Source organism: Trachurus trachurus (assembly GCF_905171665.1).
Source record: "Trachurus trachurus genome assembly, chromosome: 13".
In the NCBI taxonomy this organism is placed as follows: Eukaryota; Metazoa; Chordata; class Actinopteri; order Carangiformes; family Carangidae; genus Trachurus; species Trachurus trachurus.
The window spans coordinates 29,156,502-29,173,261 of NC_139892.1; the positions used below are offsets into that span (position 1 = coordinate 29,156,502).

At 41.8% G+C, this 16,760-nt stretch overlaps 1 protein-coding gene across 2 annotated transcripts in view; it reads left to right on the forward strand.

Annotated features, from left to right (window-relative positions):
• The window catches only part of traf4a (tnf receptor-associated factor 4a), a 38,171-nt gene extending 21,678 nt beyond the window's left edge, over window positions 1-16,493 (forward strand). For both annotated transcript variants that reach the window (XM_083985882.1, XM_083985883.1), the window contains 6 exons: window positions 3,298-3,349; window positions 9,933-10,037; window positions 10,225-10,386; window positions 11,335-11,496; window positions 12,606-12,761; window positions 13,628-16,493. In XM_083985882.1, coding sequence (XP_083842008.1) covers window positions 3,298-3,349; window positions 9,933-10,037; window positions 10,225-10,386; window positions 11,335-11,496; window positions 12,606-12,761; window positions 13,628-14,260 — 1,270 coding nt within the window. In that variant the 3' untranslated portion in view covers window positions 14,261-16,493. The remainder of the gene's footprint in view (window positions 1-3,297; window positions 3,350-9,932; window positions 10,038-10,224; window positions 10,387-11,334; window positions 11,497-12,605; window positions 12,762-13,627) is intronic.
• The last annotated feature ends 267 nt before the right edge of the window (window positions 16,494-16,760 follow it).

Below are 16,760 nucleotides of genomic sequence, written 5' to 3' on the forward strand. Positions count from 1 at the left end.
CCTCAGTGTGTGGCCTGCAGCCCAGTCGCTGTCGCTTGAAAAACACCCCTCCGCTCTGCACCGGTGAGATTAAACCTGAGGGATTTGTACTTCTCACCGTCTGCCTGTCAGGAGCCGTGCGCACAGTGACGAGGCATGTTGTGACGGCTGTCCTCGTGGTATCAGCTGGATGAATGGATGGCTGTTTAATCTGCGCCTGAAAAGAAGATTTGAGGACAGGGAGGAGAAGGGGCAATTAGAGGGCGAAGGGATTTAGGGTCCAGAGCAATGATGGGTTTGACTAGTGGGTGCATTTCACCTGCAGATGGGCAAATGTGTTTTCTACAAGCTAACACAGTGTGATAATGTTTACGCTCTTGTCTGGCAGTACATTCGAGGTGATTTAAACACGATCATCTCTGGAGCAGAGCAGCTGTAGAGCCTCTTCTGCTCTCACGGTATCAGAGGAGGCAATGAAATTTTAATGAGGTGATTGTGTTATACTGTATGCTGTCCAGTCTTAAGCTGCTCCCCTGTGACGTCCCGGCACTGAAACACTTTATTTACCAGCCTGTCGCTCTCTGAATGATCATTGACTAGACTGTGAACTCAGGCCAGAAATGTGTGGTGAAGAAATATTTGTGACAAACTTGTTTTAGAGGACGCTGACTGTTGAGAGGTGCAAGTTCCCACTTGTGGAGTTGTACACAAAGGAGTCTACCCCTTGGGCTTTGTCTCACAGTTGTGTTTTCCCTTAACTAACTGTAGTAGGGTCACGCCTAACAGATTAAGCTCTATTGTTTTGTTTTTTGTCAACGGTGTTTAGTCTAGATCTAGAAGATGGTGAAAGATTCCCCTTCTGTTGTTCAGCTACTATTGTATTAATCCGTTTACTGATTCACAAGTGATTCAGTCGTTGTTAGTCTTTGGTTAAACCTGAGCAGAAGTTGAGCTCTAATGACTTGTTGTAGCTATCCCTTAGAATAGAGTAATCTCTTGATCTATAGAAAAAATGTATTGGTAATTATTTGCATCATTTGTCAATTATTTCATGTAGTGACAACACTGGGCAACCATGCCCACAGCTCAGCGTGGGTGTTCCTGAAGCTTGATGCTAACACTAGCATGCTAACTATCTTGCCTCTTTGTGGAAGCGCTCACTAGTCACAGAAAATACTAGTCGGTGAAGATGGATAGAACTGGACCAGATCTGTGTTGTATCGTCTCTACCTTCCACCGCTAATGTGCTGTCACAAACCGTCAGTGAGTTGGACTCTCGAGAGGCCAAGAGAGCGGAGCGGTATTATCAGCAATGGGGCCGAACACATGACTGTGTGGCTGCAGGAGCTTCTCTGCGACCACAGAATGAATTATCCTGACAGTCTGTGACTAGGCTCTTTTCGCCTGTCTGCCTCTCTGTGCGTCAGATACGGGGCCCAGGCTGGTCAGGGGCCTCTGGCGGTCCCCTGTCCTGAGCTGAGAGCCTGTCGCTTCTCATTTCTTCTTACCGTTGCAGGCAGTGCCCTGTAGCCTATACTTCTCCCACCACAGCCTGAGATGATTCCTCTGTGATGGCGATGAGCACTGTAAATGATTTCACACTACACATGAGATGCTGACTGGGCTCTCCAAGCCTCTAATCGATTGACCCTCTTTTATAGCCCGTTGTGGCTTGTTAATTGGTATCCAGCTCCCTGCTGACACAGTGACCCTAATGGAGGAGAATTACTGCTGTCTCGTCATGCATTAACCCCCCTCCTCCACCCCCCCCTTTCATCAACCCTGCCTCCCTCTCAGGCCTAACCTCTGCTCCCACCCACCCCCCTTCAGCATACTCCATGGCTTTCTCAGCAGCTGTGTAGACGGAGAGAGGCGCACATGCACAGCCGCCCTGTCACATGTCCCTGTGCCTCTGGGAGCTGCGGTCAGGTGACACGGCAGCCAACCAAATGAAAGCACCAGGAGGCAAACACTTCTGTTTGTATACCGTTGTCCCTTAATTAGTGTAAACATAATTTAGACACGATCTGGGTTATCAGAGGCCTCTTGGCACAGGAGGTCACATCAGGCCTCAGGGCCTGACTTCTGAACACGTTTCTCTACGTCTTTGTTTGCTAGAGCTATAGTGATATTTACATCTCTTTGCTTATCTATGTCTTTTTGACACTTTTTCACAAAACAAGGCATAATCTGTCTTCATTTTCTTCAAAGAGGTCAAAAAACAAATTTGCTGTCAAACCAATTTGTTTACAATCAAATAAAACTGAGAAGTAGCAAGAGTAGGCTAGCATTGTTTATTGATATCTCAGAAGATATTGCTTTTTCAATTTGTTTGTCTTTTGAACTCATTTGTGCATGGATGTCTTCGCTGTGCAGCCACACACATAGAGTCTGTGCAGCAGCTCACCCCTCGTGGCTGCTGCCTCCATTATTTACACGTGTGAATATTTCATGATGACATCAGGGTAGGGACTTTGGGAGGGAGGGCTGCCCTAATGAGCCATGGCACTCGCTCATTTAACCCTAAAACAGGCCACTGAGGGCTCCTCTGTGGCGCCACAAAAACTTCACGGGGGTCTGTAGTAAAACAAAAGTTCAGGTTTTATTTTGGGTTAAACTCCTGCAAGAGAGGAACAAGGAAAAAGAACAAAAACTTGTCTCGCTCACGCACTGGCAGATTAGCAACACGTCTGTTTTTCCCGAGGTGGAGCCTCAAGCATGAAGGCCAGGTTTACTCTGCTTTATTCTGAGGAAACAGAAGCCTGCTGAAACTAGCACACTCTCATCTAGACTGTGAAACAAGGGCAAATTTATTCCACACTCAAAGCTGTGGGAGAAGTGGTAAAATTATCTGTGAAGTGGAATCCACAATCATACCTTTATGTATTATAGATAAACAGATCAGGCACCAACTTAGTAGTTTTTTCCGCTGTAGTAATACAAGACTATGCAGACGTGTGCTCTAAGGGGGAGAAGATGAAAGAACTAATGTCCTTGAAGCCAGTGGCTCAAAGATTTGACTTTGAGGTGCAGCGTGTTTGTACGTCACATAGTGTGATGAGTCAGAGAACTTCTCCCATTAAGAGCGTGTTTGATGAGACAGAATGAAACTAACGGCAGAGCAGCTCTGCTCTTCCAGGCTTTTAGCTCCAGTTCCTCAGAGTTAGTAATCTCACTGAGCGTTGAATGTGATTTAAAAAATGGTTGTTGGCTGATTGTCCTTGTAAACATTCTGTTATATTTGTTTTGTCGACAGTCATCTTTTATTCTGAGAAATTCCTCTAATAACAAAACTTTTTTTCCTGTTGTTTATTGCAGTGAGGGGGTCTTCAAGTGTCCAGAGGATCAGCTCCCTTTGGACTATGCCAAGGTGAGATAACATGCACACTTTGGGTAGAATAATATGACTGAAATATTTCCCCCTAAGTCAGACAACAGCAACAGTGTTCTTATTTACAGTAAAACAATGGAGTAAAAAAAATAGTCAGAGCAAATTAACAGCTATTGGTTCCATGAAGCACAGCTGTGCTTTCACCTAAATGCTAATATCAGCATGCTAACACATGCACAATGGCAGGTGAGCATGTGAGCAGGTGAAGTATATGTGCAATCTTCTTATATTAACATAAAAGTATAGAGTTGAGAATATCATTAGTTTTGTAGGTTTATCATCAATCAGGGCAATAGTTAAATTCAAACACTTACCTTATTAAGGTGCTTAAAATAAATCACAGAGACAGTCAGTCAGTCGGTTCATCCTCAGAGTATCTTGAATGTTTGTAAATTCCTGGACTAAAGTGGTGAGCAGGCAACAGAGAGCATATGAAATCAAAATGGATTTTAGAAAAAGAAGATTTAAGGAAAGGCTTTCAGATGATGGTGTGATTGAAAAAGACGTCACGGGTGTTACACAATGTAAATAAACTTGTGTTCACTGGTCCAACCTGGAAAAAATGCAAATCAGAGAGGAGAGCAGCTCAGAGAGCTACATAAATATAATCCCACAACAGTGGATGTAGACACAGTTGGGATCTGACATGCAAATTGTCAGATTTGAAGAGAAAAAACAATTTTTGCCAATGAATCTCTGGATGACAAATAGTAAGGGCATTTTAGCAGATATTTGACCAATCTGGGAACTAAATCCTTACCAAGAAATTTCTTCACAGTTGTCTTTAGGAACATGCGTAGTATGACGTCTTAAAATGTTGAAATTCAACTCCCGTGGGAAACCCCCTAAAAAATGACTCAAAGTTGGGGTACCCGGTAACTGGATTTTTGAACATTCCGAAATGTTAAATTTGGCCTTAAGTAACTTGTGAGGGGTCAAACTAGAGTTTTTTCATGATTCTGAGTTGATTGCAAACATTAGTTTTACACCCAAAACACTCCTTGGTGGAGAAAAAAACAGCCACACCCACTTTTCTTGTTCATCGGAACCCCCATCACCACCACCAATAGAATACTGCAGAGAAGCCATTCCTTATCATTGCAGAGGTTGTGTTACATAATACTACTAAATACTCAATATAACTTTCTACCCTTTTTTCTATTTTTTTTTCTATTATATTTCTACAGACCCTCCAGGATTTTGTGGTGTCGCTAAATTTATTAAAAAAGTTATTATAGATGTAATTTATTATGCAGATCGGTAGCAAGCAGCGAGAGAGAAAAGACAGTGGACATGCACCAGATTTCACATACCAGCAACAACTGAAACAAGTTTGTTCGAAATGAAGATGGGAAAAGTACAAAAAATACACAGTGGTGCTACATTGATTGCAAACATGGTAATGTTAATCTGCACACACACTGAGCATCAATCTCCATCGAGCATCCAGGCTCTAAGAGGTCGTTTTTGAAGAATGGAAAAAGATGTTGCAGTGTGTCACAAACTTGTTCATTCCAGCTTGGGCCTATTGCTTGGTCATGGCCGTGGTAGCTGTTGTAGTGTATTATGGGATTTGTAATGTGAGTAATGTGAATGCTATATTGGTGGGACATTATTAACATAATAGGGCCATATAAAAGTGTCGCAGGACAGATCTGGCCCCCAGGTTTTTGACATGACATTGACGTGTGTGCTAGATTAATGTCCAACAATGTAAAAAGGTAGAATATAAGTTATATTAAATATTCAGTAGTAATAGTAGAAGTTTTTTGTGACATTAAAGAAAACCTCTGTCATACACAGGAATAGCTGATCTCTAATGTATTCTATTGAGTATAGTAGATCACCTTTATTATAATAGCCTAAACCGTTCTGCAAAAATCCTTGCGATGACAATAGGCCTACGCCATGTTTTCCTAGCTTGATAGCTAATGGGGCAGTCAGCTAGCATTTAGGAAAATAAAATGGTCAGATGGTCATCAGATTCAGTCGCACATAGGAGTTGGCTAACTAACCATATTATTTACTGTTATTTACCAACTAACAGCCATTTTGGTAAGACTTTGACGCCTATCTCTATAATGCATTATAACCATACTTATAATGAGTTATAATGTGGTTATAGCATTGTATAACTATAATTATAAACATTCATAAATTATCATAAGGCTTTATAACAATAATCATAACACACTATAAAACATTTAATGATGACTTATAAGGTCAGGTATAATAATACGTTATAATTGTTAGTAACTGGCTGACAATGCCCACGTCGATAATACAACGTAAATATAGTTATAATGTGTTATAATTGGCTTATAAAAGTGTATAACCATCATTATAAATACTCATAAATGATCATAAGGCTTTATAACAATAAGCATAACACATCATAGAGCATTTTATAATGGCTTAAGGTCAAGTATTACAATAGAGTTATAATGGTCTATAATATGTTATGCTTATTGTTATAAAGCCTTATGGTAATTTATGAGTGTTTATTATGATAGTTATACACAATTATAAGCCAATTCACTTTATGCACAGCTACACTACTTCCTGAAATAAGCCAGCTCGTTTAATTCCTGTCTTACATTATTGGACCAACTGATTAATCCAGGTGTGTCTGACCACTGTGACTACTCAGACACACCTGGATTAATCAATTGGTCCAATAATGTAAGACAGGAATTAAACGAGCTGGTTTATTTCAGGAAGTAGTGTAGCTGTGCATAAAGTGAATTGTAACACATTATAACTATATTTTAATGCATTATCAATGTGGGCATTGTCAGTGAGTTCCTAATAGTTATAATATATTAATACCTGACCTTATAAGACAAGATAAAATGCTTTATAGTGTGTTATGATTATTGTTATAAAGCATTATGATCATTTATGAGTGTTTATAACCATAGTTATACAGTGCTATAACTGCATTATAACTTTTATTATTATAACCCATTATAAGTATGACAATAATGCATTATAGAGATAGGCATCAAATAAAGTGTTACCACAATTTTTAAGTTTCTTATGCATGTTATCAACGCAATGACATGACATATTTCAAGTTCTTATGCTCTCACATAAGGTGTAAAAAGTGTCTGTCAATGATCTAAGGTTGTATATGGCTTCAACATGTCTAGCACTAGCTAACTCCAAAATTCCTCACTTTTAATGCTAACCAACTACAACTACCACTAAACAATACTTAGGCCGATTTACCATGGCAATAAATAAAAAGTAGAAGAAAGCAACCTTTTAATGTACATGTACCCAATAGTGAGAAGTGTGTGTCTGTGTGTAGGCTATGTGTATGTTTCCGTTTTTACTGGTATGTGAAATCTGGTGTGCACCTCATGTCTTTCCTTCTCTCTCGCTCCCGATCCGCATACAACTTAATGTTATATGAAAACAATAACTAGTAATAAAAACACAGACATGCAAAAAAACGTAATGGAAACACTGTGGCCACAGCTGACCACAGCTAGTAGCCACAGCGGTCTATGATAGCAAATTTGCAGAAAAGTTGCAGTGGTAAGGCCAAAGAATTCATGATTGAATTTGCATTAAAGTAACATTGCGGAGTTTTTCGGCCTTAAAATAATGTTTCCAGACTCATTGCAATGGTAGAAAAATGGTTAATAGGATGAATGGTGCTGCCGGTGCAGCCTGAGCCGGGTCGCGTCGGCTGAAACTGCACTATGGAACTTCCCTGCACCAACATTCTATTGGTCGTGGTGATGGGGGTTCCGATGAACAAGAAAAGTGGGTGTGGCTGTTTTTTTCTCCACCAAGGAGTGTTTTGGGTGTAAAACTAATGTTTGCAATCAACTCAGAATCATGAAAAACCCCTAGTTTGACCCCTCACAAGTTACTCAAGGCCAAATTTAACATTTCGGAATGTTCAAAAATCCAGTTACCGGGTACCCCAACTTTGAGTCGTTTTTTAGGGGGTTTCCCACGGGAGTTGAATTTCAACATTTTAAGACGTCATACTACGCATGTTCCTAAAGACAACTGTGAAGAAATTTCTTGGTAAGGATTTAGTTCCCAGATTTTCATATGTTGCCCTTACTAAAAGGATGAATAATCTTTGTCTCACCCCAATGGAGTTGCATTTCATTTTATTACAATGGGAGAGAAATCTGGTTGGTTGATCGGATAGAAATATGGAGGACAGGTTATTAAATAAAACCACTATGATTTTCTCTGCCAGGTGAATCTCTCCCTGTCCAGAGAAAGAAAACAATATCCACATTCCACCTGAACTATTCTTTTCCTTGTTTTGTAAAGGCGGTGTTAATCAGATTGTGCCTTGGGGGGGGGGTGGAGAGGGGGTGATAATCACTAACTGTATTCAGTGTCAGGGGATGTCCCTCACATGTGTTATCCTCCTGAACTATGCATGAGAGACTGTAAAACCCTATCAACAGACAGTAAATGATTGTCGCTTTCTGTGCGGCTTTTGGCACCGATTGAAAGTAGGCCGCTGCATGTTGTTCTCCCATGCAGTTCGTTAGCTTTAGCCCCAATCAGCCATTGAGCCGTTCACCCGGTGCTGCAGCAGGATCAGCGGGGCAGCAGCGCAGTTCTGCATGCTGCGCTGCGAGCGATACAGGCGCCTGTAATAGCATGGGACTCTCCACGGGAAGGATGTGCTCATGGCACACCTGTCAGACGTTGTTATTTACCAAGGCCCTCACAGGCTCCCAGTCGCCTGCAAATTACCCCTCGCTGGTGGTCCTCTGTCGGGGTTATTGTGATGTTCGCTGCACACTGTCCTCCCCAAAAAAAAAACAAAGAAAAAAGAAAAAAGAAAGCATGCACGAGTACAACCTTGCTCCAATAGAACAAGAGTTGTGCAGTCATTAAAGGATTGCGCTGCTGCCGCTGTAGTGTGGGACTAACAAAGGCTAAAGCAGACAGAATAAACCCCTAAGTTAGAGCTCCAAACAGCTTAACCCCCCTGATCTGGCTGCGACTAAGTTATTAAAAGGTCATTATTGCCGTCTCCCTGCAGATTCCAAGACTGGAACAATGAGAGAGTGTTTCATGTTTCTTTAGAGGATTTTCTCGCCTCTGTTTCTCCTCAAAGAATGTGATAATGGCAGCAAGATATTGTCTGGTCCCACTGTATAAGTGGCATGCAGCGGAAGTCAAGCATGTGTTGTAATAGTAGATATATCTGTGCTTTACTAAAGAGTTTTAAAAAGCATATTTAGTAAGTCCTTATTTACACTGGCAGAGGCTCCTATCACGGCAGCTACAGACAAAGAGAAGTGGAAGTTTGATTGGTGATGATTGTCCAAATTAACTTTTTAATTTAATAGCGATGGCTCCCATGTTTGGCTGCAGGAGGCACGTGAGCGCAGGCGAGCTGGGGCTGAGTTGTTTGTTTAGAGGGCTGTTGTGACATTTTGAGGAAGTGGCTTTTCTTGTTTGACCAGTGCTCTGCTCGTGTGACAGCGATGGGGGATGGAGACGCCAAGCAGAGCTGTAAATCCTCAGGACAGCGGACTGCAGGGGAGGATTTGGGGTGTTTGGGCAGAAAACTGACTCATCCCCATCGCTCAGAGACTAAGGAAAAATAAATCTGCTCCTCTGCTCACTCTCTTTTTCTCTGTGCCTCTCTTCCATAGACTCACACAATGTCACTGCAGTCACTGTGTTGACTCACTGCTGCAGTTTTCTAACACAATCACACAACAGTTTGACTTTCCAGTGTTTGGATGAAAGCCTCTTCATGCTGCTTAACAATCTGTTTATATGATTGGATGTGGAAATCGACATGTTGCTGGTGTTTTTTGTAGTATCTTAGGTAGAGTTTTGCAGCATTTTGAAAAGCATGCCTCTGCTTTTTTTCCCCCCAAGATTCGCCAGTGTAAACAAATCTGAACTCATAGCTCATAGAAATACACATAGCTGTAGGGATGGAGGATGTGTTCAGCCAAGCCTACTGTAGTGTAAAGGCTGGAGCCAGGGGGAAGAAGCTCTTGTTTAGCAATGCCCCAACAAACAACTTTTAAAACTTGACTTATTTACATGTTGCATTATTGTGTTTTACCCACAGATAAACACCAATGTAAAACCTACAATTTGTGGTTTTAGAGCAGTGTTTTTCAACCTTGGGGTCGGGACCCCACTTGGCGTCGCCTGGAATTCAAATGGGGTCGTCCGAAATGTATAATAATTGATAAAAAAAAAATACTGATAAAAATATTCTTTTAACTAATTATTATTCTTTTTTAAATGATTATTAAAAACACCACACACAATCTTAAACAGCTGTATTCTATACTTTCACTTTCTCGAATATAAAGTTAAAATAAAATGCAGCATATAAAAATATCTGAGCTGATGCATGATTGACGGCCGCGATCACATGACTGCACGTGATCGTGGGGTCGCCAGAAATATTTGATGTTAAAATGGGGTCACGAGCCAAAAAAGGTTGGGAACCACTGTTTTAGAGGGACTTTAATGTTGGAACTCTTTCCTAGCATAAATCTAAGCAGCCAGTTTTAGTGACCTCAGTCCTGCCTTTCCTCCACAGATCTACCCAGATCCAGAGCTGGAGCAGCAGATCCTGGCTCTGCCCATCCGCTGCATCCACAGTGAGGAGGGCTGCCGCTGGACCGGACAGATGAAGCAACTGCAGGTGAGTAGCTGCGATATGCTTTCTCTCTTTCCCTTCACCTGTTCCCCCTCAGACACTGATCTGCCGCCTCCTCCCTCCCCTCACCTCTCGTTGTCTTCTGCCTGGTTTAACAGCCAACGTCTTGCTGTATGTTTGAGTTTGATGACACATCTCCATCTCTCTCTCTCTGTCATCATGTCTCCCTCAGGGCCACTTCTCCACCTGCGCCTTCAATGTGATACCCTGCCCCAATCGGTGCTCCGTCAAGCTGACGCGCCGCGACTTGCCCGACCACCTGCAGCACGACTGCCCCAAGCGCAAGGTCAAGTGCGAGTTTTGTGGCAGCGAGTTCACCGGTGAAGCGTATGAGGTAAACACCCACTCCAGACCTGTTTGTGTTTCCTTTGTTGTGTTTTTCTGGTTGAACTCAGAGAGAAATTGACGTAAACAACCCAGAGTCAAGGCACATCATTTCCACCCCTAAATGAATAGTGTCTTTGTGAAAAGCAGCAGGAAAGACTAATGCACGTGTGTGTCAGTGCTTTTGGAGTGTGTTGGTCAGTTTTGAAATAACACACGTGTTGGTAAAGGGAAAAAAACCCTGACTGAGTCTTTCATACAGAGTCTCCTCATGAACAACTCAGTCATTTCCACCAACCTGCCCCTCCTCTGTTTACTCTGGCCCTGCTGGTCTCCCCACTGCACACAGTCACGAGGGCATTAATGCACCTTTTGGCTTTTACATTGGAATTACACAGTCATTTAAAACCAAAATGATGGTGACCTTACTGAGGCTGCAACTATTATTTTCGTTCACCGATTAATCACAAGATAATTTTTCCAATTTTATAAAGGAGGAAGAAAAATGCAGATTTCAATATCTTAAAATTCAAGATGATACTAAACCCAACAATAAAAAAAAAGTGAGAGAAAAACAGCAAATACTCATACGATAAAGCAGTAGTTTTTCAATAAAAAAAAATCAACTCTCAAAGTGTCATTTAATAACTACTGTACAGCTTAATACAACTAAGATTGTAATAACAAGGCAGGTAAAAGATGAGTGCTGTGAGAGATCATCAATTTCTCAGCAAGTAATGTCTGGCGATTTGGAGGTTTTCAGTGTATGTACTCTCCCAGGTAAAAAAAAAAAAAAGAAAAGAAAAAGTGTTGTTCATATTTTGTTCTAAAATGCAGTTTTGACCTATGAAAACTGTGATATAGAAACGTTTGGGTGGATGGTATCTACAATAATTATAGCACATCTTGACTTTATTAATCCGCCCTAAATTGTGATCACCCTTCCTTTCTGTCCCAGAACCACCAGGGTGTGTGTCCTCAGGAGAGTGTTTACTGTGAGAACAAGTGCGGGGCGAGGATGATGCGTCGTCTGCTGTCCCAACACAGCCTGGCTGAGTGTCCCAAACGCACACAACCCTGCAAGTACTGCGGCAAGGAGTTTGTCTTTGACACAATCCAGGTCAGTGTCATGCAAAGTTCACAAAAGCAAACCAAATGCACAGGAACGTACTTGATATTTTGCGAGATTTTATTGTGGCAGCTGGATGTTAGTGTGAGCTGCTGTTTTACCATCTGGGCTCTTATGTGAGAGCACCTGCCTCTGTACACATCTGGCCAGAGGCTCAGAACTCAGTGTCTCTCCCCTTCCACGCATTTTGGGCCAAGATGTAAAAAGTCATTGTAGCTCTATTTCTCAATTAAAGGGACAACGAGGAGTTTTGGAAAAGCGAAGCGTTTTCACACTACATTTATGAGCCTCCGCGCGCACCGTGAAATTCTTTGACCGGCGCAAGACGGACTCATGTTTTCATTCATCAAGAATTAAAGTCAGAGGTTCAAAGACGATCACATACCGTCGTAGTCCCGACCATAAACGGCGATTCGGCTGCGTTATTCTCATGACTCGCCACGAAACCGAAAGTAAAGAAACGCTGGTCGGCTCGACCAGCATTTCCGCCACCACTAATAATAACAAAATAATGATAGAGACAAAACGATATATTTATCGGAAATGGGCCCATTAACAAGTGTGGGTAGCGTAGATTTATCCACATTAACGTGAGACTTTTTTATAACCAAATAGAAACTCCTCGTTGTCCTTTTAATTGCTTCATTATCAATTCATAAAAATGACCATCCAGACCGTGGCCTCTTCATATCACTTTTTTGTTCCTCCAGTATTCAAACATATTCCGTCCAATGTCATTCATGAAAGCAAGAAGAAGCAAATCCTTTCACTATAGAAGTGAGAAAAAAAATGATTCAAAGTGTTTTATTACACTGAGACTTCCTGTATTTTCCATGTGTTATTGGCAGCAGGGTTCAAATATTTTCTGCGCCTCAAGGCTACATGATTTGTTGTTACCTATTTTTTTTCTAGTCTATTTTTCCCCTCATTTTTAATACCACGTGCATATATATTTTTAACATTCAAGGACATTTTTAAGGTACAAACAATAATTTACGGCTCCACTGTGTAGTGTGTGTCCTTATCACTCATTCTGTCCATTACGTAACACACACACACACACACATTAACACTGTCCCTGACTCCTGACTCCCCTACAGAACCACCAGTACCACTGCCCTCGGTTTCCTGTACAGTGCCCAAACCAGTGCGGTACACCCAACATCGCCCGAGAGGACCTGGCTAACCATGTGAAGGACAACTGCGGCAGCGCCCTCGTTCTCTGTCCCTTCAAAGACGCCGGCTGCAAACACAGAGTAAGACTGACCTGCATCATTTAACCCTAGAAGATTATTACCGCCTCTGGAGAAACTTTTGCTGTTCACGCTGTTGTTGATATGCTAATCAGCTGTCTTGGTTGTTTACATGCATTTTTTTTCCTTTATATTTCCTTCATATCTTTGCCTACTGTGTCCAGAGTAATGATTTTCCTTGCTCCTCAAACATACAGCGCTGTGCCTGTAGGTTCTATTTTAATGAGAGCAACACTTCTGTATTCTGACTGCACATTTCTGTCTATTTTTGAAACTGACATCAATTTGTGAAAATGTGGACACGCTCGAGGAGTAGTGGCAGATCATTCTCTGAGCTTTCGGCTCTTGGCTCCGTTATGAATCACAAAGCATCTGGAAGCATGATGTATAACATTTACAGATGGTGAAAACATGTCTCCTCAAGAGCAGAGCAACCATTAAATACAATAATCCAAGTGTCCACATCATCATGTTCAGTATGTGGCGGACACATAAGCGCAAGTTGATCTGTGGATGCAATATTCTGTTGTCAAGAGATGTAAACAAATACACCAAGTACATTATTCAAATATGACATTTCTATTTTTTCCCACGGCAATATGCCACCAATGTCACACCGCTTCTTGTCAAAATCGCACCTCAGGCAAATCAAATCGCACAGATGTCACATCAAGCACACACTGAAAACACACAAAACAGCAAGACTCTGAATTTGTCGAATGTAAGAATATAGTCTACTCTAAACACTGATATGTAAATAGTTTGAAATTAAACATATTGTTTGTGCAGTGGAGGATGAGAGTGATGTTTGGTGTTATTTTGTGCTACAGCTTCTCTGTAATTTATCTCTCTGCTGTCTCTCTGTTCAGTGCCCCAAACTGGCCATCGGCCGTCACCTGGAAGACACCACTAAGTCTCACCTGACTATGATGTGCAACCTGGTGGGTCGCCAGCGGCAGGAGATCCTGGAGCTGCGGAGGGAGATGGAGGAGCTGTCCGTCAGTCACGATGGCATCCTCATCTGGAAACTCAACGACTACTCGCGCAAACTCCAGGAGGCCAAACTCCGAAGCAACCACGAGTTCTTCAGTCCGCCCTTCTACACCCATCGCTACGGCTACAAGCTGCAAGTGTCGGCCTTCCTCAACGGAAACGGCAGCGGCGAGGGCTCCCACCTCTCCGTCTACATCCGCGTGCTGCCCGGGGAGTACGACAACCTGCTAGAGTGGCCCTTCTCCTACAAGGTGACTTTCTCCATCATGGACCAGAGTGACCCATCTCTTTCCAAACCCCAGCACATCACCGAGACCTTCAACCCCGACCCCAACTGGAAGAACTTCCAGAAGCCCAGCAGCACCCGCAACTCGCTGGACGAGAGCACCCTGGGCTTCGGCTACCCCAAGTTCATCTCGCACGAGGAGATCAAGAAGAGGAACTACGTCCGTGACAACTGCATCTTTGTCAAGGCTTCTATAGAGATTCCCCAGAAGATAATGGCTTAAGCTCTGAGCTTTGTTTTCTTTTCATGAAGGAAAAAGATGGGTTAAAGACTGAAACTGACACTTAACCTTGAAAACTTCGACACACTTACCCTTTAGATACTTTCTGCCCTTACAGCCTCTCAACCACAGAGCTTGATGCAAGTCTGTTTGGCTGTGTGAGCTGAATCAGAGGACTTGATCTATCACAGAGGAAAAAAGTGTTTGGTCTGCAGAACTGTCACTCTCGGGTGTTTCTTTCTATTACTTTTTTTTTTTTATCTGTTTGCTGACCTTTTATCACAGTCTACAACACAAAGCCTTGGAAATCAAACAGTGCCTAGAGAGTTTATCTTAAGTTATATTTTTGTTGTTATTTCCGTAGAGCAGATGCTAAAGATTATGGATGCGATATATGAAATAAGGGTGAAGGGCTTCGCTAAGCCTTTGCACTTAGAGTTAAGAGAAAGTTGGAGGCTGGTTAGAGACGTCCTGTTTTATCTGGAGTGAGGGAGCTCAGCAGACTCATGCTCAAGCCCGACTGCCTTTTGTTTACATGCCCGTACAGTATACTCCCACTGATCCCTTAACAAACACAGAGCCCTAGGTAAGAGACTACTCGTGAGGTTTGTGTACACACAAACAAATAAATTGATGTTTTCCAGTGATTTTTGTGGTTTAAAGGAACAATTCGACATTTGAAATGAGAAGCTCATCACCACTGTCATGTATGTCTGTTGAAAAAAGAAGCTACAGCTAGCAGTTGTGTAGCTTAGCTTGGCATAAAGACTGCAAACAGGTAGAACAGCTGGCCGAAACAGCTAGCCTTGCTCTGTCCAAATGTTTCTATGAATTCAACTAACGAGGTGTAACATCTTAGCTTATGAACTTTTCAAGATGCCGGTCCGTATTCAGCTAGAACCAGGCTAACTGTTTCCCCATGTTTCCAGTCTTTATGCTAAGATAAACTAAACTAAATGACCGCCGACTGTAGTTTCATCACTGAAAGAAGAGTTTCAGGAAATGATGCGCCTATTCGCTTTCTTACCAAGAGTTGGATGACAAGATTGACAACACTCTTGTGTCTGTGCACTTCAGGAGTGTGGCGATGTACAATACACAGACGTCAGAGTGACCGTTAGAGGCTTCGTATCTCTTGTGAAGTCCGCCAGTAGGAGAGAAAAAAGCACCTTTCGTCAGTCTTCGGATGAGCAGACAAGAGGCCAGTTGTCACAGTACACGTGCATTTTATAGTGAAGGAAAAGCCATGTGGCCTTTTTATACAGTATGTCTTCGCATGAGGGTTTTAGGGGTGAGCAGGGCAACATAAACACATGCATGCTTCATGTGCTACCACCTGGACCACTTTTTTGTACTGTAACCTGTATTCTTGAAATCCTCTCCCGTTGATGGCTATTTTGTCTCTTTTTTGGACCATTTGAAAGTTGACAAATTGTCAAAAAAGGAAAGTTTTTCTTTTGTTTGTTTTTTATATACAGAAAATGTGAACACTGTTGCTAATGTAACCTATAAAGACAATGAACACTTGGCTGTGAAGTGTATTGTTTTACAGAGCCAGGGCATGGATGGTGCAGGGAGGCTGTTTAAAAGGTTGTTAATGACACAGTCTTTGCAAATATGTGGGTGTTTTCGGGTCGCGCTGCACCTTTGTCGTTACCATGGCCACCAGTGTCTATCTTCAGCTCGGCAAACAATGTGATGATGAGGATGACGGTTGGAGGGAAGCAGCCCTGTGCATTACACCTGTCTCCATCACAGCACCATCAGAGGGATGGAGGACTTTGATGATACAGTACACTCATGATGTATGTGAATACTAATGTAAAAATGCAGAAGCACATTCTGTCTTTTTATTACTATACATGGCAAAATTCCTGATTTCTTGTCATAATACCAGCTGATATTTTACAGTGATTTAAAGAAGTGAGAAGAGAAATCTTTTTTTGTAAGATTCTGTATTTTTAAAAAATACCTAGCTGTTTTATACAAACGCTTTTTGTTGGAGAGTCGGGGTTGACTTTGGGAACTTTCACACCCTTTCGTCTCTTGGACATTTGGATGATTTGTTTGTCCGTGTGGTTTGAGCCTCACATATTCTGTCTGTATTATTTCTTCTTAAAAGTATTTATTTTAAGGAGCCATCATATGAGTTTGCATAGATGGCACAAATGTTTTAATATGTCGACTGATGAGTGCTTGTCAATTTCTTAATTGAAATAAAATACCATATATTATAGTTGTTTTTAGCTGTTTGGCTGTTTTGCCATTTTGAACCTTCTTATAAAAACATCCTTGCATTTTGTTCTGTGGTACGTTAATCTGCAAGATTAGGTTTTTTGTGTGAAATATTGAAATGTGAAAAGTCTCTAACGACTGACCTAGGGAACAACAATATAACACATACTGTACAGGTGGAAAAGTAAATGGTGATGAAAAAGTAGAAAATTGGCTGCTGTTGATAGATGAGAGGCATCACATGAAATCATATAACAAGGATTTCGTA